The sequence below is a fragment of the Anguilla anguilla genome, chromosome 7, assembly GCF_013347855.1.
Source record: "Anguilla anguilla isolate fAngAng1 chromosome 7, fAngAng1.pri, whole genome shotgun sequence".
Classification (NCBI taxonomy): Eukaryota; Metazoa; Chordata; class Actinopteri; order Anguilliformes; family Anguillidae; genus Anguilla; species Anguilla anguilla.
In genome coordinates this window covers 45,954,215-45,978,403 of record NC_049207.1, presented here as the reverse complement: position 1 = coordinate 45,978,403, position 24,189 = coordinate 45,954,215, and the positions used below count along the sequence as shown (strand labels likewise).

The window sequence follows — 24,189 nt, the reverse complement described above, 5'->3', positions numbered from 1 at the left end:
AGCAATACCAAATTAGCTTTGAACATGTGGAATTTTATGTAGAATTTATATCTGGCTGTACAAACAATACCATAAATGTGTCATAGTTCCAAACATAAATATCCAGGGGATTTATACTTGCGATCATAAAATGTCCACGTCAGGGAACCCTGGCTTAAAGAAAAGAATCGCTTTAGGACCCAGCAGACGAGCTCCTGCAGCGATGACTCGAATACTGTACACCTGCTGTATTGCTGAGCAGGGAGGTCGCTAGAGGATCCGCGAAAGGGGAGGATTCACGATTTATGCGGTCCTCTCAACCCCATCTGAATATACCAGCAATGGTATTATCCTATTTGAAATTATTTATTTATAAAGCGGCCTATTATAACTAAACAAAGATAAAGAACTTCTTGTTTATAATGCTTCGTATAAGGAAAGCATCTACCCAAAAACATCAATCTGGACAACGTTCTCAACAAACGTAGGATGATCCGCGAACGAATGGCTGCTAACATAGCTAATTTCAATGAAGACTGCTGCATTTTTTCGGAAAAAAAATTATTACTACCGACAATCATTGTCGTTTGACTACTTGCAAAGGACTCAATGTGGATTTGCACTAGGTTATGAAAATGAGGTTGTAAACCGCCGTCGCAGGTTCTGAAGCTTTTGGAGGATTGTGAAAGAGGACTGTTGTATTGTGTAAAAAGCAAATCAGTGTCGATGAATAGCACCACAAGGAATGATATGAAATTTAAGACACCCTGGGGATACGGCTTCTGCTAAGACTATTTCCAGAAATCTCAATCAAAACTGATTGACGACATCCTATTGTTTTTTTCCGAATCATCAAAGAACGCTTCTGACGACAGGGGTTACCCCAGCTCGTTGAAGATACAGTCAGATCACCGCAACACGTTTACTCACGAATATACAGCAATGTCTCTCCACAGAAGCATCGAACTGGAGCACTTCGAGGAACGGGACAAGGCGCATCGCTCTACTCGAGCCGCGGGCTCGAGCTCGCAGTCTGGGTCCAGGGCAAATAGTCTGGTTCCCAGCCCAGCTCATAGCGCCAATTGTAGTTTATATCGCACCCGCACATTGCAGGCGCTAAGTTCCGAGAAGAAAGCCAAGAAAGTTAGATTTTACCGAAATGGAGACAAATATTTCAAGGGTTTGGTGTATGCGGTTTCCAACGACCGCTTCCGGTCCTTCGACGCTCTGCTGATGGAACTGACCAGGTCACTGTCGGACAACATGAACCTGCCCCAAGGAGTGCGAAGCATATATTCTTTGGATGGAACAAGGAAGATTTTAAGCCTGGAAGAGTTAGTAGAAGGTAACAGCGACCTCCAAGAGAAAGCATGTCCACTTGAAAAGAATTTAAGAGCAACTGACAATTTATTAAATAGTCTACACGAGTTGTTGTTGCATTTGTCAGATAATGAGTTAGTATTGCACTATGCTAGCAGAAGACACGTATTTTGTCAGCACAGGTTTTACAGTTGCGCCACTGCGGTGCTCAGTGAATTATCAGTGTTAATCAGCCCTGGTAGGGTAGGCTGCATTTGAGTATTCCTCTTGGAATCACAACTATTAGAGTTATATGATCACATTAAGGCAGTAGCTACATTCAGGCGCTCCAAAAATGCATGGTCACAGACTGTGTATAGCCTTTCACATTAACGTGTCGCATTAATGATTTAAGTCTATTCCAATTTGTCATCGTTCAGTAGGCCTACAATGGAGTGTAATGTGTGACACTACTATCCTACCACAGAGGTATCACCACAAGGCATCACGCTAACGCAACACAATGTTCTGTCCACGTGCAGTGATGACGCAGTACCGATGCAGGTCACATTGCTAATACGTTATAGACACGTAGAAATGTGTATTTATTCACAGACATAAAAAATGTACACATGTTCAAATCATGCGACTCTTATTCTTTTACATTTTACCAACGCCTACAGTGCAAACACGCTTTGACTTAAGTCGCTAAGCTTTGCAGGCTATTCGGAACTAAACTTGTTTGTCTGTGAATTATCACAGTGAATTATTTAGATGCAGGTGTCCAACCGGTTTAAACATGACTGCCAATGTGAAAAATATTTAAGATAGGCTACTAGAAGAATGAAAAATAAATAAATCATGGCATAGGTTCAGCACTACGGACAGCTCTCACTACACTCAAGGCAGTAGGAGTAGAGACATAATTTTACTGCTTTACTTTTGCATTGTATCCAAGAATAAAGAATAAAACGACCTTAAGTACCATATATATATATTTCTTCAAGCTTGTTTCTATCTGTTCATTTACACTAATTATTTCTGTCAAGTCCCATTCATAACAGTTTCCGGAGTTAACATATTGTAGTCGTGCTATGTTTGGTTCAGTATCAGCCTTCAGATAATGGCAACATACATGTCACACATCTTTAGAATTATTGCAAAAGTCTGTGCACATCTTTGTGCCCCAAAAGAGAGAGAAGTGCCGCTAGAAAACAAAATACTGACGCAAAGTACAAATGAAAAAGACCCTCGCGTGAACCAGTGCTGAGGCTGCCCTTCCTGCCTGGCTCACTAAGGAAGTGCATGTGTTTAACAGTGATACTCCAAAACAATAGCTACCCCCTCCTCTCGTAGTTTCCATTCTGCAGAGCTCACGTTATTTTTTTAAAGGGCTGTGGACTGCACTATAATATTTTTAAAGAGCTGCTGATTTTGATGAAAGAATATTAAGCCTCATACTTTTGAATCTCATCTCAACATATACATCATAAGGTTGCATAATTGAGCCTGTGAATAGATCTTTTCTTCCACGGAGAACATTAACTCATTGACTTCCATTGTAAGGCTCACAGTTCTCTAGCTGCTCCGATTGTCCGATTCTGACAACATGTGAAAAAAATACAATGCGGCATATTAAGATTGAGCATGTTTAACGTTTTCTAGCAAACTGCCAAGATGCCCGTTGCATGTTGGTTATTATTTCGGCATCTTGCCAGGTGGAGAATGGAGGAAACCCTTCTCCCCCCTGTCTGCTCACAAACATGGTTCTGTCTGAGCTGTTGCCTGCAGCTAATCCCGTAACGACGGGTTTCATCTGACTGCTGCTCCGTTTGAGCTCTTCGCTATCTCGTGCGGAGAGATGGGTGGTCTTTTTAAGATTAACGGATGCCTGGCCGTTGATGAGAGACGTTCTGTAGATCGTTAGCATACGTCAGTGATCACACGGGTGCGTGAAGCACCCTGACGCCGGCAGTGCGGAGCATACGTTCCATTTGAACTTTAAGGGAGACACTGCTGGACCACCTAGTCTCACGTCGTCAGACGTAAAGTCACACAAGCATACTAGTAATTAATTCCTATGAAGATTTTGGAGTGACATGTCTTCCTGTCTCCACCAAAGACTATGCGTATGGGATGGAGAGATATTCACCACATCTCTGGTCAATGCAGGGTTAAAAAAGCTGCTTCAGTAACATTTTCTCCTGTTGGGTTTTTTATTGCTTGGTGTCACACATCTTGTGTTAATTGAAATGACCTTGAAATGACTGTGTTTATTGAAATGTGCTGAATGACTGAATTTCATCAGATAGGAGCCGTATCACGCAGAGATTTCAAGCGCATACTATCATTAACTTCCCGTTCCATGGCTTAGCTGTAGCATGGCTATAGCACAATGTTGTTGGCTCTGTAGAAAACACAATGCCACGTTAGAGTGTTTAATTATATGTGTACACACTGTGTTATGTGAAGGAGGTTTAGCCTGTACTACAAGCCACCTCTTGGAATGCATTTCAAACTCAGAAACAGGAATGGCATGTCTATGAAACAATGTATCACTGTGTCAGGATTTTTGACAGGTTTTTGACATTCAACCTTTGTAGATTTTTAAGAAGTACAGTATAGATCAGCTGCAGGCAGTGAACCCAAATATCTATGTTTAATATTTAATATTTAAATTTGAAAAAATTGCAGATAAAGACCCCTGGCCTCCTAATTAATTGCAACTTTTTTTGGATTTACCTTCACCTAATAAAAATAGGCTTAACTATTCAGATAAGATCAGTTAACCTTGCCTGCATTGCATTAATTGCATGCATTTTATTTAATGCGACTTACTCAGGATACGCTAATATGTACCAGGCAAAAAAATGGTTGCAATTCCCCATAATGGTTGCAATTTCCCATAATCCTCTCTGCGGCCAAAAGCAAACTTTTTACCAGATAGTTTGCAGGAAAGAAGGGATGACATGACAGGAAGTGTGGAATGGTGCAGCCAATCTGAACTCCTCCCCCCCTCCCACATTGCAGGGGAGAGCTACGTCTGCGCCTCGAACGAGCCCTTCCGCAAGGTGGACTACACCAAGAACGTGAACCCCAACTGGGGCGTGAACGTGCGGGTGGCGGCGGCGGCGGCGGCGGCTGCGGCGACGGCGGCGGCCTCGGGGGCCTCGGGGGGCATGGCCATGCGCTCGCACTCCGCCCTGTCCCAGAGGAGCGAGTCGCGGGAGAGCAAGGACTTCATCAAGCCCAAGCTGGTGACGGTGATCCGCAGCGGCGTGAAGCCGCGCAAGGCCGTGCGCATCCTGCTCAACAAGAAGACCGCCCACTCCTTCGAGCAGGTGCTCACCGACATCACCGACGCCATCAAGCTGGACTCCGGCGCGGTGAAACGCCTCTACACGCTGGACGGGAAGCAGGTAAGGCCCATTCCCCGGGTCCTCTGTTGGGTATTAGCGGGTCAGAACCGAACTTGGGTCAAATACGCATTTGTTTTGGATTCAACTATTTTTCTACGCTTTACTTCATTTTGTCTGGTGTATTGGACCCAAAGAAAAACTCTCAAAAATCGTAAACCCCACCTTCTGTTCATACTAGCAGGCTCAATTACACCAGACAAGATCAATAGAGCACAGAAAAGTATTTAAATCCAAAACAAATACCTATTTGACCCAGGTCTGGTCAGAACCATAATATTGGTCACAGCTATGCAGCCTGTGTACCATGAAAAGAGCATCTTCATACAGATGATACACTGTCCAGCTTGTGAAATCAAATGCCCTATTTCAAACTCTGCTTGTAGAAATCGTGCTGTTAAATTCAGCTAAATCTGTGCACCAGATGGGCAGCATGCGTCCCTCTGGGACATTTACAAAGGCTTCATGTCCTGCCATTTCAAGAGCTGTCAAAACTGCTGGAATAGAGATGTAACAAAATCATTTTTAAGACTTGCTAAAACCAGACCTCAGAAGGTAACTGCTGCTCGATGCAATGGGAGCATCATAAATGTTACTGATATGCTTTCTATATTGGTCCTATTTTTAATACACTTACAACATAATATAGGCACAATCTCTCCTCCAGTTTGAGCCTGCAAGGAACAATGATCTCTGCCAATACAGGATGTTAAATCCACCCCAGTTCCACAGACAAGGAGTTGAAATGTGCCGTGGTCACATGACAGAGGTGCAAACCAGACTTTCTCAGAGTCTGTCTGCTGGAATGCAGGCGGCTGATGCTCGGTGATGATGTCATCAGGGATTTGCCCGTGCTGCAGTGAATCATAATGAGGCCTCGAAGGCAGTCTGACTGTCTGAGGCTTCCTGGGATTTTGGAGGGAAATCACCACAGTTAGGATTTTTTTTCCCCATCTGTTCTTTTGTTTAATTTACTATTTGAATTATGCAAATAAATGCTTTGAAATGAATGGGTAATCAAGGTATAAAAATTTCATGGTTATGAGAAATGTTTTTTTAATCACAAGCAAGTGTGTGAATTGGGTAGCACTTATTTTTCAGGTTTTTTTTAGGGGGAAGATTAGTAAATATAATAGAATACACTTCGAATAGGTGTCATGCACATCTTGAGGCTCTGTTATTTTATTCTATCAAACTGCCAAGGTTTGTGAATCAGTGCGAATGAGCAGTAAGAATTATAATGACTACAGTATAGTATATAAACCATAGATGTCTGTTTAGAGGTTCATGTTTCCATAGAAACTGTAGGTTAAAATTCCACACATAGTCGGCAGATACACACTCAGCTTAGTCTAGTAAAGCAATGGATGAAGACATATTGGACTCAGAACAAAGAGCTACTCTTCACAGTGACACAAAAACTAACAGTGAATAAAAACGACAGGGAGCTAAGCTTAGCCTTATTCACGCAACACCGATCCCTCGACCTTGTCGTTTCTTTGCTTCTCGACTCCTGCCGAGTCATGAGAAAGATACTCATTTATGACTGAGATTACTATATATATATATATATATATATATATATATATATTACTTTCATGGTGAACTTGTTAAGGAACAATCTAGAGATTTCTAATGACAATAAAAATTAATTAAGATGAATCAAGAGTTTTGTGAAGGTACAAATTCTAACCATGACATTTTTAGTCGATATCTCTAAATGTGGAGATGGAAGCTGCATTTTCAATGAAAGTATGGAAAGAAAATAGTGAGAACAAAATCACGAGGGAAATTTTGGTTGGATATTATAATCCACATAGCATGTCTGCGCTTATTGTGCAGAATAGCTCCTCTACTTGCCTACTGGCTGATTACCTTATGCTGGAAATATAATTGTTGCATTTTGGTGCATTCATTGCAGTACAGTTCTTATGCTCGTCTGGGTTGGCCATATTAAATAAACAGAAATATTAACTCAAATTAAAATATAATGATACGTGTTCATATAGGATAACTACAGATATAATTTCATTTCAAATACATATTAATTAAATGTATTTCCGATAATGCCTTTAACTGCTAGGTTTGGAAAGGTAGCCCTTGTTTCTCTTCACCACACACGAGTCAATGGATTTGGTCCTCCTTACCGTATCCTCCAAAAACCATTATGCTTCCTGATAGAATGAAATAACATCTTGTGTCCTTATACGTCAGTAATTTTTAAACTGTAAAAAGAAAAACTGTAACATTACAGCTAGTAAACGCCAAAATAACGCTGAAATGGCTTAGAAAATGGTTTCAGGTCTGGTTTCAGCCTTTTTTTCTGGTTTCTTAGTCTTAAATCATTTATGGGGATTAGGAGGACATTCAAAAAGCCCTTGCATGCTAGTGAATGCTAAAATAGATGTTGAGTATCTGTGTCACACCCAGAGTAAAGTAAAATTAGATTTTTGGGGAACATCTCATCACTAAAATTTTTGCGTTTTACATTATCGTAAAATGGCCATCTGTCTCTGTATTTCTAAATTGATTAGGGACTTCCCATAGGGCAGGAAATAGCTCACAAATGAGGTGAATACAAAGGGATAATCTTACGGAAACGATTTGAAACGATATCCCATCTGAGCTGATGTCCTCCTTCTATCAATAGCAACATGCTTTGTTTACCTGTCATACATGTTTGTGACATGAATCCTTAACTGCAGAATGCTTAGAGGGTGGATATTCTGGAACAGAAAGATTAAATGTATTACAGGCTCTTAGTGATTGCCCAGTCCTTTTCCCACATTTTCTGCAGTGCACACCACATGCTTTCATAATGGAGTGAAAGCTGAGAACCTTCGCCATATTAAAATGTCAGTGCGTTCTACGCACAGAGGCTGGGGGAGGGTACGCTGTTTGTTGAGCGCACAGAGAGGATGTTGGTCTCGGATCCCTCCATGTTTGAACCCCCATATCACCCCCCCTGGGGAATCCACCCCGCCAGGCACAAACTGCTCAGTCCTGTCCCACAGTTCTTCCTGTACTGCTCCTTCAGCATCTCTGTGTGCATCTCTATGTGCATATCAATCACATTACACAGGGAAAAGATGCTTAAATTGTACACATGAAAGAGTGGTGTGTTTGTACGCCTGTGCAGTAGATGTCTCCATGTAGAATGTTGCAGTGCTTTGCAATACATTTTACAGGAATAGCCTTCTTAAAACAGAGGCAATATAACCAACAATATTGGAATTTTTTTTTTTTTTGAGGACATTTACCACCCAATTACCGGCACCCCCACGACCCCGGGTTCCAGGTCCCAGCGGCTGGCTCTAAAAACCGATTTAGCTCAGCCGGTGTCACTGCGGATGAATGTGAGCCGGCCCAGACTCCCTCTGCTGTCCCCGTCCTCCGAGGCGGTGCGGAGCAAGATCCCCTCACCCCTCATTACGATCACCCGAACGAGACAGGCCCGCGTCGGGATACGCCTCGCGCGCGGCCCGAAAAAGGGCCCCCGTCGCCATTAAAGCAATCGGGCTGTCAGATGTGAGGAGGCGTACCCCGCACCCTGCATTTTCGCGTGTCTGGACACCCCCCCCCCCCCCCGCGCTCAACCGGGCGGTGAAGAACGTAGCCGGTAATCAGCGTCTCTCTTTTTTTTAAAAAGGCCACTCGAAGAAACGTGATCATTAGCATCGCTTTCGCTCAAATTACACCTCGGAGTCAGGCGAACGGAGCCGATAGGGTAGTTATTACCGGCAGCAATCTCCATATTAAACACGGACGCCTCTCCCCGTAGCACTGCTTTAATTCCGCTCCCTGAACACCCCCCCCCCCCTCCCCCAACCCCCAACACCGCAGCCCATCACCCCAAGTCTAAGGCTGTAAATTTTATCCACCCCACGTTTTGGAGCATCAGCAGTCCACTCCTCCCCTGCAAAGCCCAGCTTCAGTGCTCACAGGCCTCTGCGGGGTCCTGCTGTGTGAGAGACAGGGCTTAGTCAGGATGAGGGGGCCCTGTGCACTGTTTAAATCCTCTCTGTAGCCTCGTGCATAGCCTCTTTATGCCAATCATTGCGTGGTGCCCAAAATATAGCCAAGGTTTGGACAGGAAAGAACGTAGTTCTGGGATTTTAATGGATTTCATTTGAGCATATAATTTGCATAATAATAATAATAATAATAATAATAATAGTAATAATAATAATAATAATAATAGACACTTTGTTAATCATAGTTTCTAGAAAACTATACAGCGTCTTGATTGTTAATGTAAGTGTGTTATATTTGAATTAGAATTTGGAGATCTAATAGGTAGATGGATAGACGAGTCACCCGTTTCCAGCGGTGCTGCACACTGGGGAGGGGGAAGGGTAATGCTGTATGGTGGTGCCCCCACTGTGAGCTTCCTGTTTGCAGGTTAAGAGGCGGTATCGCTGATGCACCAGAAGACCTGTAAAAGGCACTTAATGCTCGGCCCCCGGGGTACACCACCAAACCAGACCCCGGCGTCTGATTGGCTATGACGTTTCATAAAATCACAGCGTGATGTTTTTGTGAGGGATTTGTTTGCTCTGGGAAAGCGTACACAGAGAAATCCACTGAAATGTTCTCATGATTGATGAGAAATGACAGGAATCTTTGTGCACATGATATATTTTGTCATGTCTCTGTCCATGTTAGCTTGCAGGAGCACTGGCAGGAGATTAGCATTGTGCCTTATGCAGATGACTCCTTTGCAGGGATTTGTTTTCATATGGTGTGGTGTGCCTGCAAAAGTGATTTTCCTTTTCCTGTTTTTGACAGTGAACTATTTATGTTTAGTGGGTCTCTGAAGTGGAATGAATTATTTATTAGGATGTCAATTTGTCAGGTTGTGTTAAAAAAATTAGGTTTTAACCTCTGTGATAAGACAGGACCTTGACTGCTGTTTTTTAACTTGTTTCATTGAATTAATAAGGGATTCATAGGATTCATATTCCCTGAGGGGTCAATAGAATTTTTTTTAAATAACAGTGATTTAAACTGTAACCCTTACAGTATATATTATCATTGGCACAGTTATTACGAGATTATTTACCTTTTGGCAACATGAAAAGCCAAATTGACGTTGCAGTCCCTGAACTAAGTACCAGTGGGAGAAGGCCAGGTTTGGATTTGACTGGGTTCCTTGGGATTAAAATCCATACTAACTGGTAAAATACGTATTGATAATCAGAGCAATTATTTAAGAGGTGGTCACAGACTCTTTACTCAAGACACTGAGTCCAGACCTTAACTTATCCTTGACTTAACGTCTTATCCTCAGAGCTGCCACCACTTACAACACAGTATTCCTGTCATTGAACTTGCATGAAAAGTTCCCTTACATGCACGGCTGTAATTCATACACTGATCACCCAACATGGACGTAAGTACCCTGAAATTAAAGCTGGCAGTTTACACTTTAACATCATATTCATTGCTTTTCAAATCCAATGTTCTGGAGTACAGAGCCGAAACAACAGAAAATGTGTCATTCTCCCAGTGCTTGTATTTAACTGTATACTATTTCCTTATTTGTAACTGTGCATTGATTTAAGCCATTTCAAATAAAAGACTGCTTACAGTCCCAGGGTCACTGAGTAATGGAATAATGATAAGACGTAATATCACAGTGAGGTCTAGAGATAGCGGTCCAGATAAAGAGGATTTGGGGGAACGATCAAGCCAGGATATCAGGAAAGTTGTGTGATCGGCTTCACCCTTTGGCCTCATACAGTGGGATCCATTTTGTGCACCTTCACTCTAATGGATTTCCTAGCGCCTGATTAGGCGTATTAATCTCACTTCCTCCTTCTCCACTGAACCATCCACTGTCCACATTTCTGTATAAAACCCCGTCTCAGCAAATGTTCTTTGTGGACCAGTTGAGTGTTAAATGGCGGTGTTCGGCTGCACGGTCCGCACATTGCCTCGAGTCGCGGGCTAAATTGAAGCTGATGCCCCTGGAGATGGGAGCAGGTGCAGGGAGAAAAAAAATAAATAAATAAAAAAATCACCGCAGCGATTACCGTGGCTGCCACTGAAATTCCATTTCCTGCCGGCTCGATGGCTTAAAATGAGGGATTTCAGAATCGACCGGTGCTCCTCGCTGTACTCTGCTGCTTAGCCTCAGAGTAGAAATATGGACACGGTGTCTGACTGAAAATGCTGTTTGCGGAACCAGCTTATTGTATGATATCATTTTTCATGGGTTAGCTACTATGTATTAATTTTGAATAAATACAGTCACATGATTGGGTCTGCATTCTTGAACTTTGTTGTATCTTCAAGCAGAAGTGCTGTATTATTATTATTATTATTATTATTATTATTATGGGCAAACCAAAGCTATCTTTTTATTTAGCATTAAATAATCTCTGAGATATTAAAATATTCTGATTTCAATTAAAAAAAGACTCAGATCCCTTCTGAGGATCATTCATTCTTAGAGGACGGAAAATGTTGAATGGATCAAACATCATTTTTTATGCCTTTAAATCTCAAACGCAGTAGCTGTGCGTGGGCGTTGTGCTGGTTGGCTGTTCTGATGACGAACGGGTATGAAAATGTGTTTAAACAGTGCAATTACTCCAGTTCTGACAGATTTACATTCAGTGAGTCACCAATAAACTCTGGAGCTGCCAAAAAAACAGTCCCTGGAAATGTATTTGATCCCTGCTTATACAGTCAATTCCAGTGTGTTTGATTAAGCCTGATTTGTTGGAAATGACGTCTATATTTGCCAAGAAAATGAACTTTTGGTCAATATTTTATAATTTAGTCTATATATCTGCACTGTATGGTTACCACTCCAAATATTTTACAGACATATTTTTCAGCCTCTAATGCTGGTACAAGTACCAGCAGGAAAAATAATTAAAACAAATATTACCATGGAATTTTCTCTGGGCGTTTACCAGCAATTCTCATCTTCTGAACGCAATGAGCTGTGGCTCCCAATGGCTTTTCGAGCGCTTCTGTTTGGGTGGCTGCGTTCGAGTTCTGTATTTCTGAGCGACTCCGCGAGGCAGTTCTGTTGGCTGGCCGGTTTGCCTCGCAGACGAGTGGCGCTCTCTGCCGTCTTGCTGCCATGGCAACCGCGTTCTCTGTGGGCATTACGGCAGAGTGGTCCTGCGGAGAGCTCCCTCCCCATTAGTATTCAGCGTGGATTCTGCTGCAGGAAACGGCAACCCCAAAAAGAAGCGTTTGTTCCCCGTGAAAAGCAGCCGCTCTCCTTTCTGTGGCTTTAGGGAAGCCTCGTCAATGCGAGCCCTGACGTTTCGATTGTGCGGTTCCCTGAACAAAAAGTCTAGGGCTTTTAGAACAGCGAATCTGAGACGTTTTAATTTCTGCTGCAGCAGCTACAGCTGCGCTTCCTTCGACATGGGGTGAAGCAATTTTAAACGGATTAGTACACCCTTGCCCTGGTGCTTTATGTGAATATGATGGGCTGTGTTCTTCAAAAAAAAAAACCCCATTACTTCATTTTTGTAAGTGTGCGGTCAGCACAATCGTGCCGTCACACCTCGCTCGCTAAAATGCACTCACTTCCTGTCAAGTGCCAGCATTTTATGTAACTGGCACATCATGGCATATTAATTCATTCTGATATAATGGTATCCAGGTTGCGAGGAGTACTACTATGGCCAAAAAGATAAAAGTGAAAATGAACAAACATAAAATGGTGTTGTGTCTCAAAGAACTAGTACAATAGAGTCAGCAAGAGAGAAATATCAGTAAATAACACAGTAATTGTTTGGGAATTTTGTGCTTTGGATCTGGGGTGGAGGTGGGGTGTGGGTGGGTGGGGGGGGGGGGGGTGTCAATGATTTGGGGTCATGCAGCCATGTTCTCTGCAAAAGCATGTTGAAGGATCATAACGACAGCAGTAATAATCAGAATCCATAAAATAACCTTACTATTTATGCTGGGCTTTGCTTGACAAAATTAAGGTATTTTTATTGGAATTTTGGAAGAAGATAAGCCGATTTGCTTGCGTAATGGACAGAAGCTTCCCACTCAGCTGTTTCGATAGAACGATCCCCCTCAAACATGTCCCTCCTGCCATAAATTTTTTGGAAAGACTCTATGATACAAGTGCCACAAAAACACAGACTAAATATATTAACAGTCTAAACATAGACTCTGCTTCCTTCTACAAATACATGTATCTTTGGCAATTTTCAGAGACATCTTTGTTATCTCTGGCAGAGAGGCCTGCAGTTCTTAGGATGATTTCCGTCTGCACTGGGCCATGCTAAGATCTATGAGTCAATCCATGAGACTCCAAACACACGGTTATATATAGCGGTGATTCCATTAGCTTGAATTAACTGACTTTGGTCGATTCTCAATTTTGCGCAACCAGGCTTTATGGAAATGCATCTCGGACGCATACAAATGAAGGTCAGTTGACTTTTTCAATGTACTACACCTTAGGAGTTTGTCTCTAAACAGTTGCAGTTTTCCTAAAACAAAGCAGCAATAAATAAAAAAAATCTGTCTCATATGTTAATTATTTGGTATGCTGCCTATTTGATCAAAAGACAAGATAAGATAAGACCTATGAAGATATAAAAACCAGAGCATATCTGTCAAGTTAGGTACTTAGGTACACTTTACCTGAACACAGACCAGCAGAGGAAAAATATAATTTAAAAAAATGTCGGTCATGTTGGTTTGTCAGTCTGACATGGGGACAGGATGGAAAGTCAGTAGAAGAGAGAGAAGACGTTGATAAAGTAGCGCTAAGTGAAATGCTATGTCTGATCCAAGGGGTAGCAGCACGCAAAAGAACATGAGAATCTCAAACCCAGTCTACAATGAACCTGCCCGACTAGCGCCACCCCCCACAGTAAATAAACCACCGCAAAGGAAGAAACAACTCAAACAAAATCCATGGATGAGCTGCATTGACTGTCTGGGGAGATGCCGACAAACCAGCTCAGTGAGTAAAAAAATACGTTACCCAGAATGCTTCACTTCAATAAAAATACGTCAATCAGAATGCTTGCCAATAGCTACATACATAAAACACTATTCAGCAAGCAAATAAAGACAAAAACTACATTTTGAGGATCAGGATCAAACTGAAAGCAACTGGGAAAAACACTGCCTTGGTCTGTGTTTGGCAAACATGAAAAAGCTGTTGGTTTCCTAACTCTTGGGTAAAGTATAATTGGAAGGTATTGGTTGTCTAAGCACAGAATGGCTGTGTGAGATCTGTGAGGAGAACTGTCCCCATCTCTAAATGCTCTGTGTTTACTGATGTGGAAGCACTGATGCAGCCTCTGAGTCTGCAGGAGGACTCGGCACTGAACATGTCGTCCCCAAGGAGCCGGACAGACATTGTATTCATTGGCCGGTTTGACAAGAGTGGCCTGTTCTGCGGGCAGTGCTGGTTCTCCACTGCTGAGATTAGCAGAGCTCAGTGTTTGTGCGTGTGAGTGTGTGTGTGTGTCTGTATGTTTGCGTGGGGACTGTTTATGCCTGATAGAGCCTGCATGACTACCTGTGACTGTGTGTGTGTGTGTGTGTGTGTGTTTGTACGTGTGCGTGTGTGTATGTGTGTGTGCACGTGACTGTTGGTGCTTGAGAGAGGTTGCATGAGTACCTGTGACTGTGTGTGTGTGTGTGTGTGTGTGTGTGTGTGTGTGTGTGCACGTGACTATTGGTGCTTGAGAGAGGCTGCATGAGTACCTGTGACTCTGTGTGTGTGTGTGCGTGTGTGTGTGCGTGCACGTGACTGTTGGTGCTGGAGAGAGGCGGCATGAGTACCTATGACTGTGTGCGTGCGTGTGTGTGTGTTTGTGTGTGTGTGTACATGTGCGTATGTGTGTGCGTGCACGTGACTGTTGGTGCTGGATAGAGGCGGCATGAGTACCTATGACTGTGTGCGTGTGTGTGTGCGTGTGTCTGTGTGCGCGTGTGTGTGTTCACGTGCGTGATGAAGTGCCAGCAGAGGAATTGTTAGTCTCCTTAGCAACAGGAATGCCGCAATCAGACATTTTAAGCTGCGGTCTATTTCTAAGCTCCTACACTTCGCTAATTTCCATTTTTTGACGTCTCCCGTCTTACCGCGGCTTTTCTGTCGGAGGATGAATCTCCCGCATGTAAATGAGTGACACTTTAAGCATCATTTTTCTGCTGGTTGCTGTTTTCAAATCCTGACAAGATTTCTCATCTAAACATTTTCATTAGACCCATTTTAATTAAAGCATTTGAAAGAAGTCAGCAAGCTGTGGAAACTCTAATTATCCAGCTGTAGGCAGTGATTTGTTACAGGCTTTCAGAAGCCCTCTGATGCTGCATACATGCCCAGTGACAAACAAAAAGACACGCATTTGAATAATGCACCTTTTTGTGCAGTTTGCCAAAAATGGGGGTTCTGCACAAGCTGCCCTCTTCAGTATAAGTGTCTGAAAGTTGCATCACCTACAGATCAAGCTGTTCATTATCACAGTATAAATGGATTCATCGAGATACTCTATTCCAAGTTTAAATTCGGAATTTGCTTCTAAGCCAGCACCTATAAGCCAAAGCGTGGTGTCATGACTTTGTGGAAGTGAATGGCTCTGGGTGGAATGGGTCTGGGTTCAGTCTGTAGTATGAAGCTAAAGGTACAACAATACCTACATGTGGTAGTGAATGGGTCCAGGTGACTGGAAGAAGTGTACATGAAACAAAATGGCGGTATAACAGTATACAGGCTGTCATTTCTTACTGATCAGGTTGTGGGAGGTGAGGAAACGTGCTCCAAGTGCAGTGTCTGGAGGAGCCTTCTTCCCAACTGCCCCACCACAGTGTGTATAACAGTATCTGCATCCAACCCAAGAGATTGCAGGTTTTATCCTCTCTAGAGGCAAAGCTAATGACTGAACCAACAGAAGTGGCACTAGGCATTTATTAAGACAGGTTTTAGCTACAATAGCATGGCAGGCAGGGGTCCATTTCGGGGAGCTGCTCACCAAATAGCATTAAAACTCAGGAATCAAGATGAGCTCTCACCCTATGAGCTGCCTGGCTTCGAGTCCCGTAATTGAATCGATCTTATGATCGATTCCCGATGGACAGCACGTCACTGGAATAAACTCCACTTCCGGTCCCTTCTCCAGATCACCTGCCTGCAGGACTTCTTCGGAGACGATGACGTGTTTGTGGCGTGCGGCCCGGAGAAGTACCGCTACGCCCAGGACGACTTCGTGCTGGACCACAGCCGCAAGGCGTCCGCGACCTTCGTCAACGGTGAGCCTCCTGCACACACGCCTGCCAGTGCGGCGGGTGTGTGTACTATAACCCTCTCAATCACAGAGCCAGCTCCACTGCTGTCTGTCTGCAAACTGAAATTCATCATCATTGTTTTAGCAGCAACACAAACACAGTGAGCTCCATAACGTTTGGGACAAAGGCACTTTTTTATCACCTTGATTTGACTCTGTACGCCACTATTTTACATCTGTAATGTGGTTAAATGTAGCAATTCACGTGTGGGTAAAGTGCACATTCCCTGCTTTTATTGAAGGTCATTTTTTTACATTTTGGTTCCACCATGTAGACATTACAACACTTTTTATACTAAGTCACAACCATTTCAAGGCATCATAATGTTTGGGACATATTAATATTATGTTAATGAAAATAGTCTTGTTTAGTACTTTGTCACATCCATTGGATGCAATGACTGCTTGAAGTCTGTGACCCACAGACATCACTAGAGTATCAAACACTATGGAGCTGTATATTACTTGTATCCACTTCTTTACCTTGCCTGACCGAAGGCAGCAAATACTTTTTTTTCAATTCATGTTGAGTAGGAGGACAAAAACTTTCTTCCCATATTTAATTTAGGAGATTAAATATTTTTATTTTGTTTTTCAAATAAGTATTTTTATAGCACAGAAGATGGCACAACAGAGTTATGAGCCATTGCCTTCAGTGATTCAGCTCCCCAGGGTGTTAGTGAGATTGGCAGGGAATTTAATTACTACAGATGGTTAGTTTTGTGTAGCAGTTATTTGTCAGCAATGCAAAGCAGATGACTGAAAAAATTACACGTTATCACCAACCACACAGTAATGTGAGCTCCATTCTAATTTTTTTAAGGCCTTTGCGACACTGCAGTCTGAAAATTAAGTAGAGTGGCATCTTCCACTGTTGGGCCAACAACTGCTGTATCATCTGTTAATTTTTAAAACAACAACCGATCCAGGTCATATTTGCATCCGGTGTGCAGTGAACAAGAACCTTAAGTCTGCCGTTTCCTCTGGGACAGAGACACTGTAGCTTAGGGTTATATTTAAGGCATCTTCAGTGTGCACAACATGTTACCTAGAGAAATGAGTCAGACCAGTGTGACATATCACTTGCTCTTTCCTCTTTTGCACACTCAGCGTTACTGGTTTTGAGGGAACGAGTCTTCACTGAAGGGACAAACGGTGCAATTCCACCGCTGTCCAGCGGGGAATGTCATGGCACCTATCTCTTCCCATTAGTGATCTGTATTTGACTCCATTGTTTACTGTCCTCTTTAAGCGAACTCCTGTGCGTGTGTGAAAAGCTCTAACAAGATGACTCATGACATAATGTCTCAGCAGGAGACTCATTGCTACACGTGGCTTGGCCAGTGGTGTTCTCTGGGGAGAGGACTGTCTGTCACTCAATAATATTTTCAACTATTAATATTTTAAAATTATCAACTGAATAACATTGCTTGACCTAAACTTGGACATGACAGGATGTTCTCTAGACTGCTGTCCTGTTTTGATTGCAATTTTGATCCAGCAGTGCTATATAAATGTGTCTCCATTTTTTGTGGGTATTTTAGGTTGTTAAGTTAACAGTAGGCTTAACTTGCCTCTCCCTTTGTTTTTGAGATTTAATTTGCAGAACTAGGGCTGTGCCAAATACCTCATGCACCGATTGATTCCTCCTGTCCAGCTGGCCATCTGCCAGAGGTGTTTTTATTTTAAGTAAATGCTTACTGAGGGGCTTCATGAACAGTGTGTGTTCTGAGACCTAGCATTGGCCCTGGATCCTGAGAAATTGATACATTCATCCTCCAACCCTTGTTTTAGGAACTGTAAGAGTCATCTGCTTCTATTTCTGACCATGAGGTAGAAGAATACATTTATATCAGTTGGTATATAGATCTATAGTGTATAGTCCTTCTAAGCAGAATTTTGAGTGTCGGGTATAATGTAAGAGGCGGGGTGAGTGTTGGGTATGATGTAAGAGGTGGGGTGAGTGTTGGGTATGACGTAAGAGGTAGGCTGAGTGTTGGATATGATGCAAGAGGTAGCCTGAGTGTTGGGTATAAAGTAGAGTAGGTATTGGGTATGATGTAAGACGTGGACTGAGTGTTAGGTATAATGTAAGAGGCGGGGTAAGTGTTGGGTATGATGTAAGAGGTAGGCTGAGTGTTGGGTATGATGCAAGAGGTAGCCTGAGTGTTGGGTATAAAGTAGAGTAGGTATTGGGTATGATGTAAGACGTGGACTGAGTGTTGGGTATAATGTAAGAGGCGGGGTGAGTGTTGGGTATGAGGTAAGAGGTGGGCTGAGTGTTGTATAATGTAAGAGGCGGGGTGAGTGTTGGGTATGAGGCTAGAGGTGGGGTGAGTGTTGTAAGTATGGGGTATGATGTAAGAGGTGCATCACTGTAAGTGTTATTCCTGCAGAGTGCCGGGTGATGAAGTCCTCCAGCCCTCGCCCCGCCCCAGCAGCGCGGCCCTCGGGATCCAGAAGCCCCGGGTCCTCACGCCGCATCAAATCCCCAGGAACAGGTAGGGCCCTCACTTCCGCAGGATCCGCCCCCAACCCGCTTCCCTTCACCTCATCTCCCCTCGAACCCCCGAGAATAAGGTCACCTCAGGTTATCCTGAAAGTACCGCATTTTCAGGCGCCTTCGATTTTGTTTGAGTTACCTTTAAGCGGCTCTGTCAACAAAGACCCTTATTCTGTCCCCGCGTTATGAATTTGGTCACGGAAGCAGTCGGTCTGCTTTCCCGACGGAGGTGAACGGAGCGCTCCTTAATGAGCTGCTCCTCGGTCCTCTCGCTGTCACAGGCTGCCTGTGGAAGATTAAAACCTCCCGGCCGTGGCGTGCCGTGGTGGGCGGCAGCCGTGGAAGCACCGTGAATCACACTGAGCCCTCTCGACAAACTCGGTTATTCAGCCGCATCAGAAGTAGTTTCCAAGGGAACAGTGTCCTACCACGGACTGAGGCTTTCCCACACATACCGTAGATTTATGCCTGAACACGAAATCAGAAATATCATCAATCAGTTTGCAAGGTGTCCAAGAAATGCCGGCACTCATTGAATACCTACTTTGAAATTGGACTGCCAGTGTAATACTGTATACAGTCAAGACAGAATGGATCTGAATGTATAAATGCCAGGTGTGCTAAGCAATGCCCGCGGGTCTTTAAAATGTACAGATGCAATGATGTGTGATTGATTCCCTCTCTCCCTTCCTGCTCCACGTCTGAATGAATACAGCGAGAAGAGCCGGACAGTATTCTTCTGGCTACTCCCCAGTCAGATCCCCAGGTAGGTCCTCTCCTTTCTGTAGACAGTCTGTCATTCTGGGCAGCAGTATAGCATAATGGCTAAGGAGTTGGTCTTGTAACCTGAAGGTCGCAGGTTCGATTCCCCAGTAGGACACTGCCGTTGTATCCTTGAGCAAGGTACTTAACCTGCATTGCTCCAGTTTATATCCAGATGTATAATTGGAGAAATGTAAGTCTCTGGATAAGAATGTAATTCTGTTTCTAACTATCACTGTCCATCCTCACATGTCCCACACAGTCTATGCTTTTCATTACAGTGTTAACACCACTGTGCGACATAGCTCAGGAGGTAAGACCGATTGTCTGGCAGTCGGAGGGTTGCCGGTTCAAACCCCGCCCTGGGCATGTCGAAGTGTCCTTGAGCAAGACACCTAACCCCTAACCCCTAACTGCTCTGGCGAATGAGAGGCATCAATTGTAAAGCGCTTTGGATAAAAGCGCTATATAAATGCAGTCCATTTACCATTACCACACATACAGTCGTGCTGTGATTGCAGCGGTGAAATTCTATATACACCAGTCAATTTTAGCAGATCATAGCTCTACCATGGTTTTAAAAAAGCAAAGTGGTTAAAGAAAAGTGTTTTTTCTGAAGTGACCTCTTTTGCTTGACTTCACTGTCGAGTTCCCCAGTGTCTGGGTCATACGCAGAATGTTTGGACCGTACCGCATCCTGAAGGACACAGAAGTGTTCCAAATACAATAAGTTAACAATCACTTTGTGCAAACAGAGAGTCCAAATTTAATCTGAGTTGGCATGGAAGGGATCTTCCAGAGCCAGAGTCAGTCATTTTGCCCTTTAGATGAAGACTATAAGGCAGCTCTTGTACTGCACTGAAATAATGAACGCTTGCTGGTTTTTAGAAATGAGCTAATGTATCACCTGATTCCTGGCTTAGGCTGTTTTTTCAAATACTGAGAAATTAATACATTCATCCTTTTAAGAGCTCGTTATGAGCACACAGTATTATTTATCAGATACGTTTCAAATGTCTTTTTTTATTTGCTATTTCAGTTTCTGAGTAATTAAGGGGAATGTTAGATACAGAACGTGGACTCTGTACCAACTCCTTTGTCTGTAATTCTGTCTGCTGCCTATCAGCTCTTTTCTGTGTATCTATGGCTCACTTCAAAGACAGGTTTTCAAACAGGATGGCAAGCAGCCCTTTGGCTAAATCGCGTGCAGAGGGTTTGAATGGCGCTAAACTAAACTGGCACTACCTTTCCGTTAATGGTCTGCCAGAGCGGCAGAGACAGGGGTGACTCCCTGGTCCTGTTGCCGTGGAGATAGTCGACCCGTCTGCGACACCGCCAGGGGTGAAGGCACTCGCCCCTCCCCTCTGGGTCCTCAGCGTTAAAAGAGAAGAGAAAGCAGGAGTAGGTGCTCTTTTTAGACAGCTTTCAAAAGAGTGTTCCAAACTGCTCTCTGCCTATGAATATATAAACAAAGACTCAAAGAAACCATTCTGGGATAGCGAAATGGGGGACTTTTCCTCTTGCCACAGCCACTGTGCAGTTCTTTGCACAATTAATGTTTACTCAGAATCAAAGTTGCATGTTGCTTCTCCACCAGCTCCATGGAAACAATTTATTTAAAGTTAAAGGTGCATATCATATTCCAACTAGGCATTCAAAGGTACTTTTACTTCAATCAGTTACACTATCATATTTCTTAAGAAGTTGCAGTACTGCACAAATTGTATCCCCTGCAGTGCCACAGCAATATTTGTTTTATATCAAAGATACATATTTATTATCCGTGAGCTCCATGGCAATATTTATTCACAATCAAAGTTCCATTTTCTATCCGCATTAGTCCCTTGGCGATAGATTGTGTCTGCAAGCTCATTCAGAGTGTTTATGAGCAGTCTGTTCCCTCTCGTAGTTTTGCCATTTTAGAGGAATAGTTTGAGGCAACACTCATTCTTAAAGCTCTCTGGAGTGTGTTAAGTACAGCGATTCAGAACATTTTCCCCTTGGAGACGAGACGCGCTGCTTTTCTAAAGAGGATACTTGAAAAAAACCGAAACAGTTTCAACCATCCTCAGAATACTGTACAGTGAATTTTCCTTTGTTGTTGATGAACTGATTTTGTTAAGAACCCAATCATTTTTTGTCATTGGCCTCAATATATTTGTACAGCAGACCAGTGAACTGCTTTTGAACTGAGGGGACAGACAGGATGAAGGTCTGTACATTAATGTGTGAGTTCCTGCCCAGCTTGAAATATGCTTCTGAAAGGGTGGTTTCTTCCTGTAGAAACACTGGCACTCAAACAGTGCTGGATGAATTACTGGTGATAAGGTGTGCGGCGCTTTCACAAAAGTCCTTCCTGTGTTCTGCTTTCACATTGCAAGAAGGATCAGTCACAGGGCTTTTCACAAGGACAATGTGGTGGACTCTAGGTGACCCAAAGAACAAAAAAGAAGAATAAAAATAAGAAACTGATGAATCTAAGCTAGCTCCTTTTAGACTGCAGAGGAAATTCAGAGGTTCAGATCTAGATAGAAGATGTATATCCCCCCATTTTTCTCCCAGATCTTGAATGGCCACTTTAATCTGTAATCGATTCTATCACTACAATGACCTCCTTCAAATTAAGCAGATTAAGCATCATGCATCTTCAAATGCCATGCAGTTAGCTGCCACTTGCGAACCCTGCAATCTGCGAGTGTAACTGCTGCAGTTCTGCAGCAGAGGACTGTGGAACTGCTATAGATAGGCAGTTACCAGTGGTTACCTGTGGTTACTTGTTATAGGGTATACCAAGAGGACCATGACCCATGGCATAAATGGCATTGGAAATGCTCATTCGTGAGTTATGGTACTGTGGCCTGCAATCAAAAATTAGGATTCAGTCCAGGCAGTACAGAGGTGCTAACTTACACATCTCACATTTCCAATGAACTTGGGCATGGGCAGGGAATACTACATCTCCATTGGCTGCTCTCCACACTCTTTCCTCTCTCCTTCAGCCAATGGGACTCCTGGAAGCCAGATCTCTACGCCCAAGTCCACAAAGTCCTCCGGCTCCTCTCCCACGAGCCCGGGGAGCATGCGCAGCCTCAAGGTAGGACCGCCCCACCCAACGCCAGCAGCAAGGCTGGAATCACACCACCTGTTCACTAATGCAGCAGGCCACAGAGTGGCTCTGCATGCCGGATGTGAAGTGCTAGGCTTATCTGTACATGTCTGAAATGTTTTAAAGCCAGCTGAAACTCAAATATTAATGTTATCTATACTTCCCCAGATAACTATTTAAGCTCCAGTTTTGTATGTTAGAAGGTGATTTTTGGTATCGTATTATATTGAAATATATTGGACACATTGATGATCATGATTTTTCTGGTTTGTGAATATATTGTGGAGCTGAATTGCAAAACAAGAAAAATATTAGATATATTTTATGTTATATTAGGTATTTTTTTTACTGTAAAGAAGGATTTCACCACTGGTTGGTAAAAACTTGGTTCAACCAGTTCATGTTACCTCCTGGAAAAATCCAGACGATGGTTCTCCTTGTTTGCAGATTTCGGCTCTTCACGGGTCTGCCTCCAACGTGAATGGGGCCGTGGACCAGATGGCTGACCTGGGTCTTGAGAGTAGGTACACCCCTGGAGTAGCACTGGGTCCCCCCCCTCTCTCTCTTTCTCTCTGGCCCTGATGTCTACATGACATTACACTTACCTAAGCTTACACGCTATCCATTTATTACAATTATGATTAATACAATATTGCTATTTATGTAGCAGAGACTATTTCAAGAGCCATTTACTGTACAGAGCCAATTATGGCAGGGTATGTTTTTGACTATCATATATATGTTATATGTGACTACACACAAAAACGTGCAATTTTAGCTTTAAATGCAGTCTTAGGCTCACCTGGTGATCTCCATAGAGATGGATGTTCCACAGTCACACCACATGAATCCTCCAAATCTGTTCTCTGGGGGAAGTTCTATGTCCAAACAGAAACTACGGGACAGGCATGCGGTACATACTGATCTGGGTGCACTCTGCGCCTTGCACAGTCCTGGACTGGCTGGGTTATCTGCACAGAATTAAAATGACTTTGGCTCAGCTGGTAATAACATTCAAGAGGGACGGTTTAATCACATTGCTAACTGAATCAGTGTGAGGCCAGGGACAGCCTCAGTGTCATGGTCTTGTTAGGCAGCACACTGGCTCTCCATTCATTGCATTTGCATTGTTAATATTATTTGTCCTTCTTAACTGTTGGGGCTTTTCACACTTTATTAGATCTCCCTCTTTTTTATTATAAAATTATACCACCAAAATTGAATTTTGTCGAAAATTGCTCTTCACTGTGTTTAGGGGAAAACTCTCATTCGCGATGTTGTAAAAATGTGACTCTCCTAAGTGAATGTTTCTTGGGAGTCCTGCTTCCATACAGGGATAATGTCCAGTGTCTCCTGGCTCTGTGCCTTCGAATGAACCTTCAGTGTCCTCTCTTCCCCGAATCTTTCCTCTCCTAAAGCCGCTCTCTCTCCAGCAGTTAACGGGAACAGGTGCCTGCTAGCCTCGGCCATCCTGGACAAATACAAGGTGGGCAAGGTCATTGGAGACGGGAACTTTGCTGTTGTAAAGGAATGCGTTGAGAGGTAAGCACCATTGCGTCATTGTTTTAACTTTTTTCACTATTTGAAATTACGTAACAAATATTATTTCTTTTATTGTTCTTGAATACTTTCTTTTTATTTTTTACCAAACTTCTAATGAAAAAAATGCACTATCAAAGTAAGCTGAAGTCAAATCCGCATAATCTTTTCTCCCTCCTATTAGAAGCCTGGTGTTATACTAATCCCTCTTTCATTCTCATTTTTTCTTTACTGTAGCAAAACCCTCAGCTTGTTTCTGTATAAATAATTACTTCCAATGTAATGGAAGGTACCAGCATT

The 24,189-nt window shown here is 43.1% G+C and overlaps 1 protein-coding gene across 3 annotated transcripts in view; it reads left to right on the top strand.

The window, feature by feature from the left end:
- Positions 1–206: 206 nt before the first annotated feature.
- The window catches only part of LOC118232274 (serine/threonine-protein kinase DCLK2-like), a 36,723-nt gene continuing 12,740 nt past the window's right edge, over positions 207–24,189 (top strand). The window contains exons 1-8 of one of the 3 annotated variants that reach the window (XM_035427132.1): positions 207–1,324; positions 4,309–4,697; positions 15,815–15,944; positions 18,376–18,480; positions 19,198–19,248; positions 22,244–22,338; positions 22,798–22,870; positions 23,784–23,892. In XM_035427132.1, the coding sequence (XP_035283023.1) occupies positions 922–1,324; positions 4,309–4,697; positions 15,815–15,944; positions 18,376–18,480; positions 19,198–19,248; positions 22,244–22,338; positions 22,798–22,870; positions 23,784–23,892 (1,355 nt within the window). In that variant the 5' untranslated portion in view covers positions 207–921. The remainder of the gene's footprint in view (positions 1,325–4,308; positions 4,698–15,814; positions 15,945–18,375; positions 18,481–19,197; positions 19,249–22,243; positions 22,339–22,797; positions 22,871–23,783; positions 23,893–24,189) is intronic. The other 2 variants (XM_035427133.1, XM_035427135.1) reach the window with 2 other exon arrangements.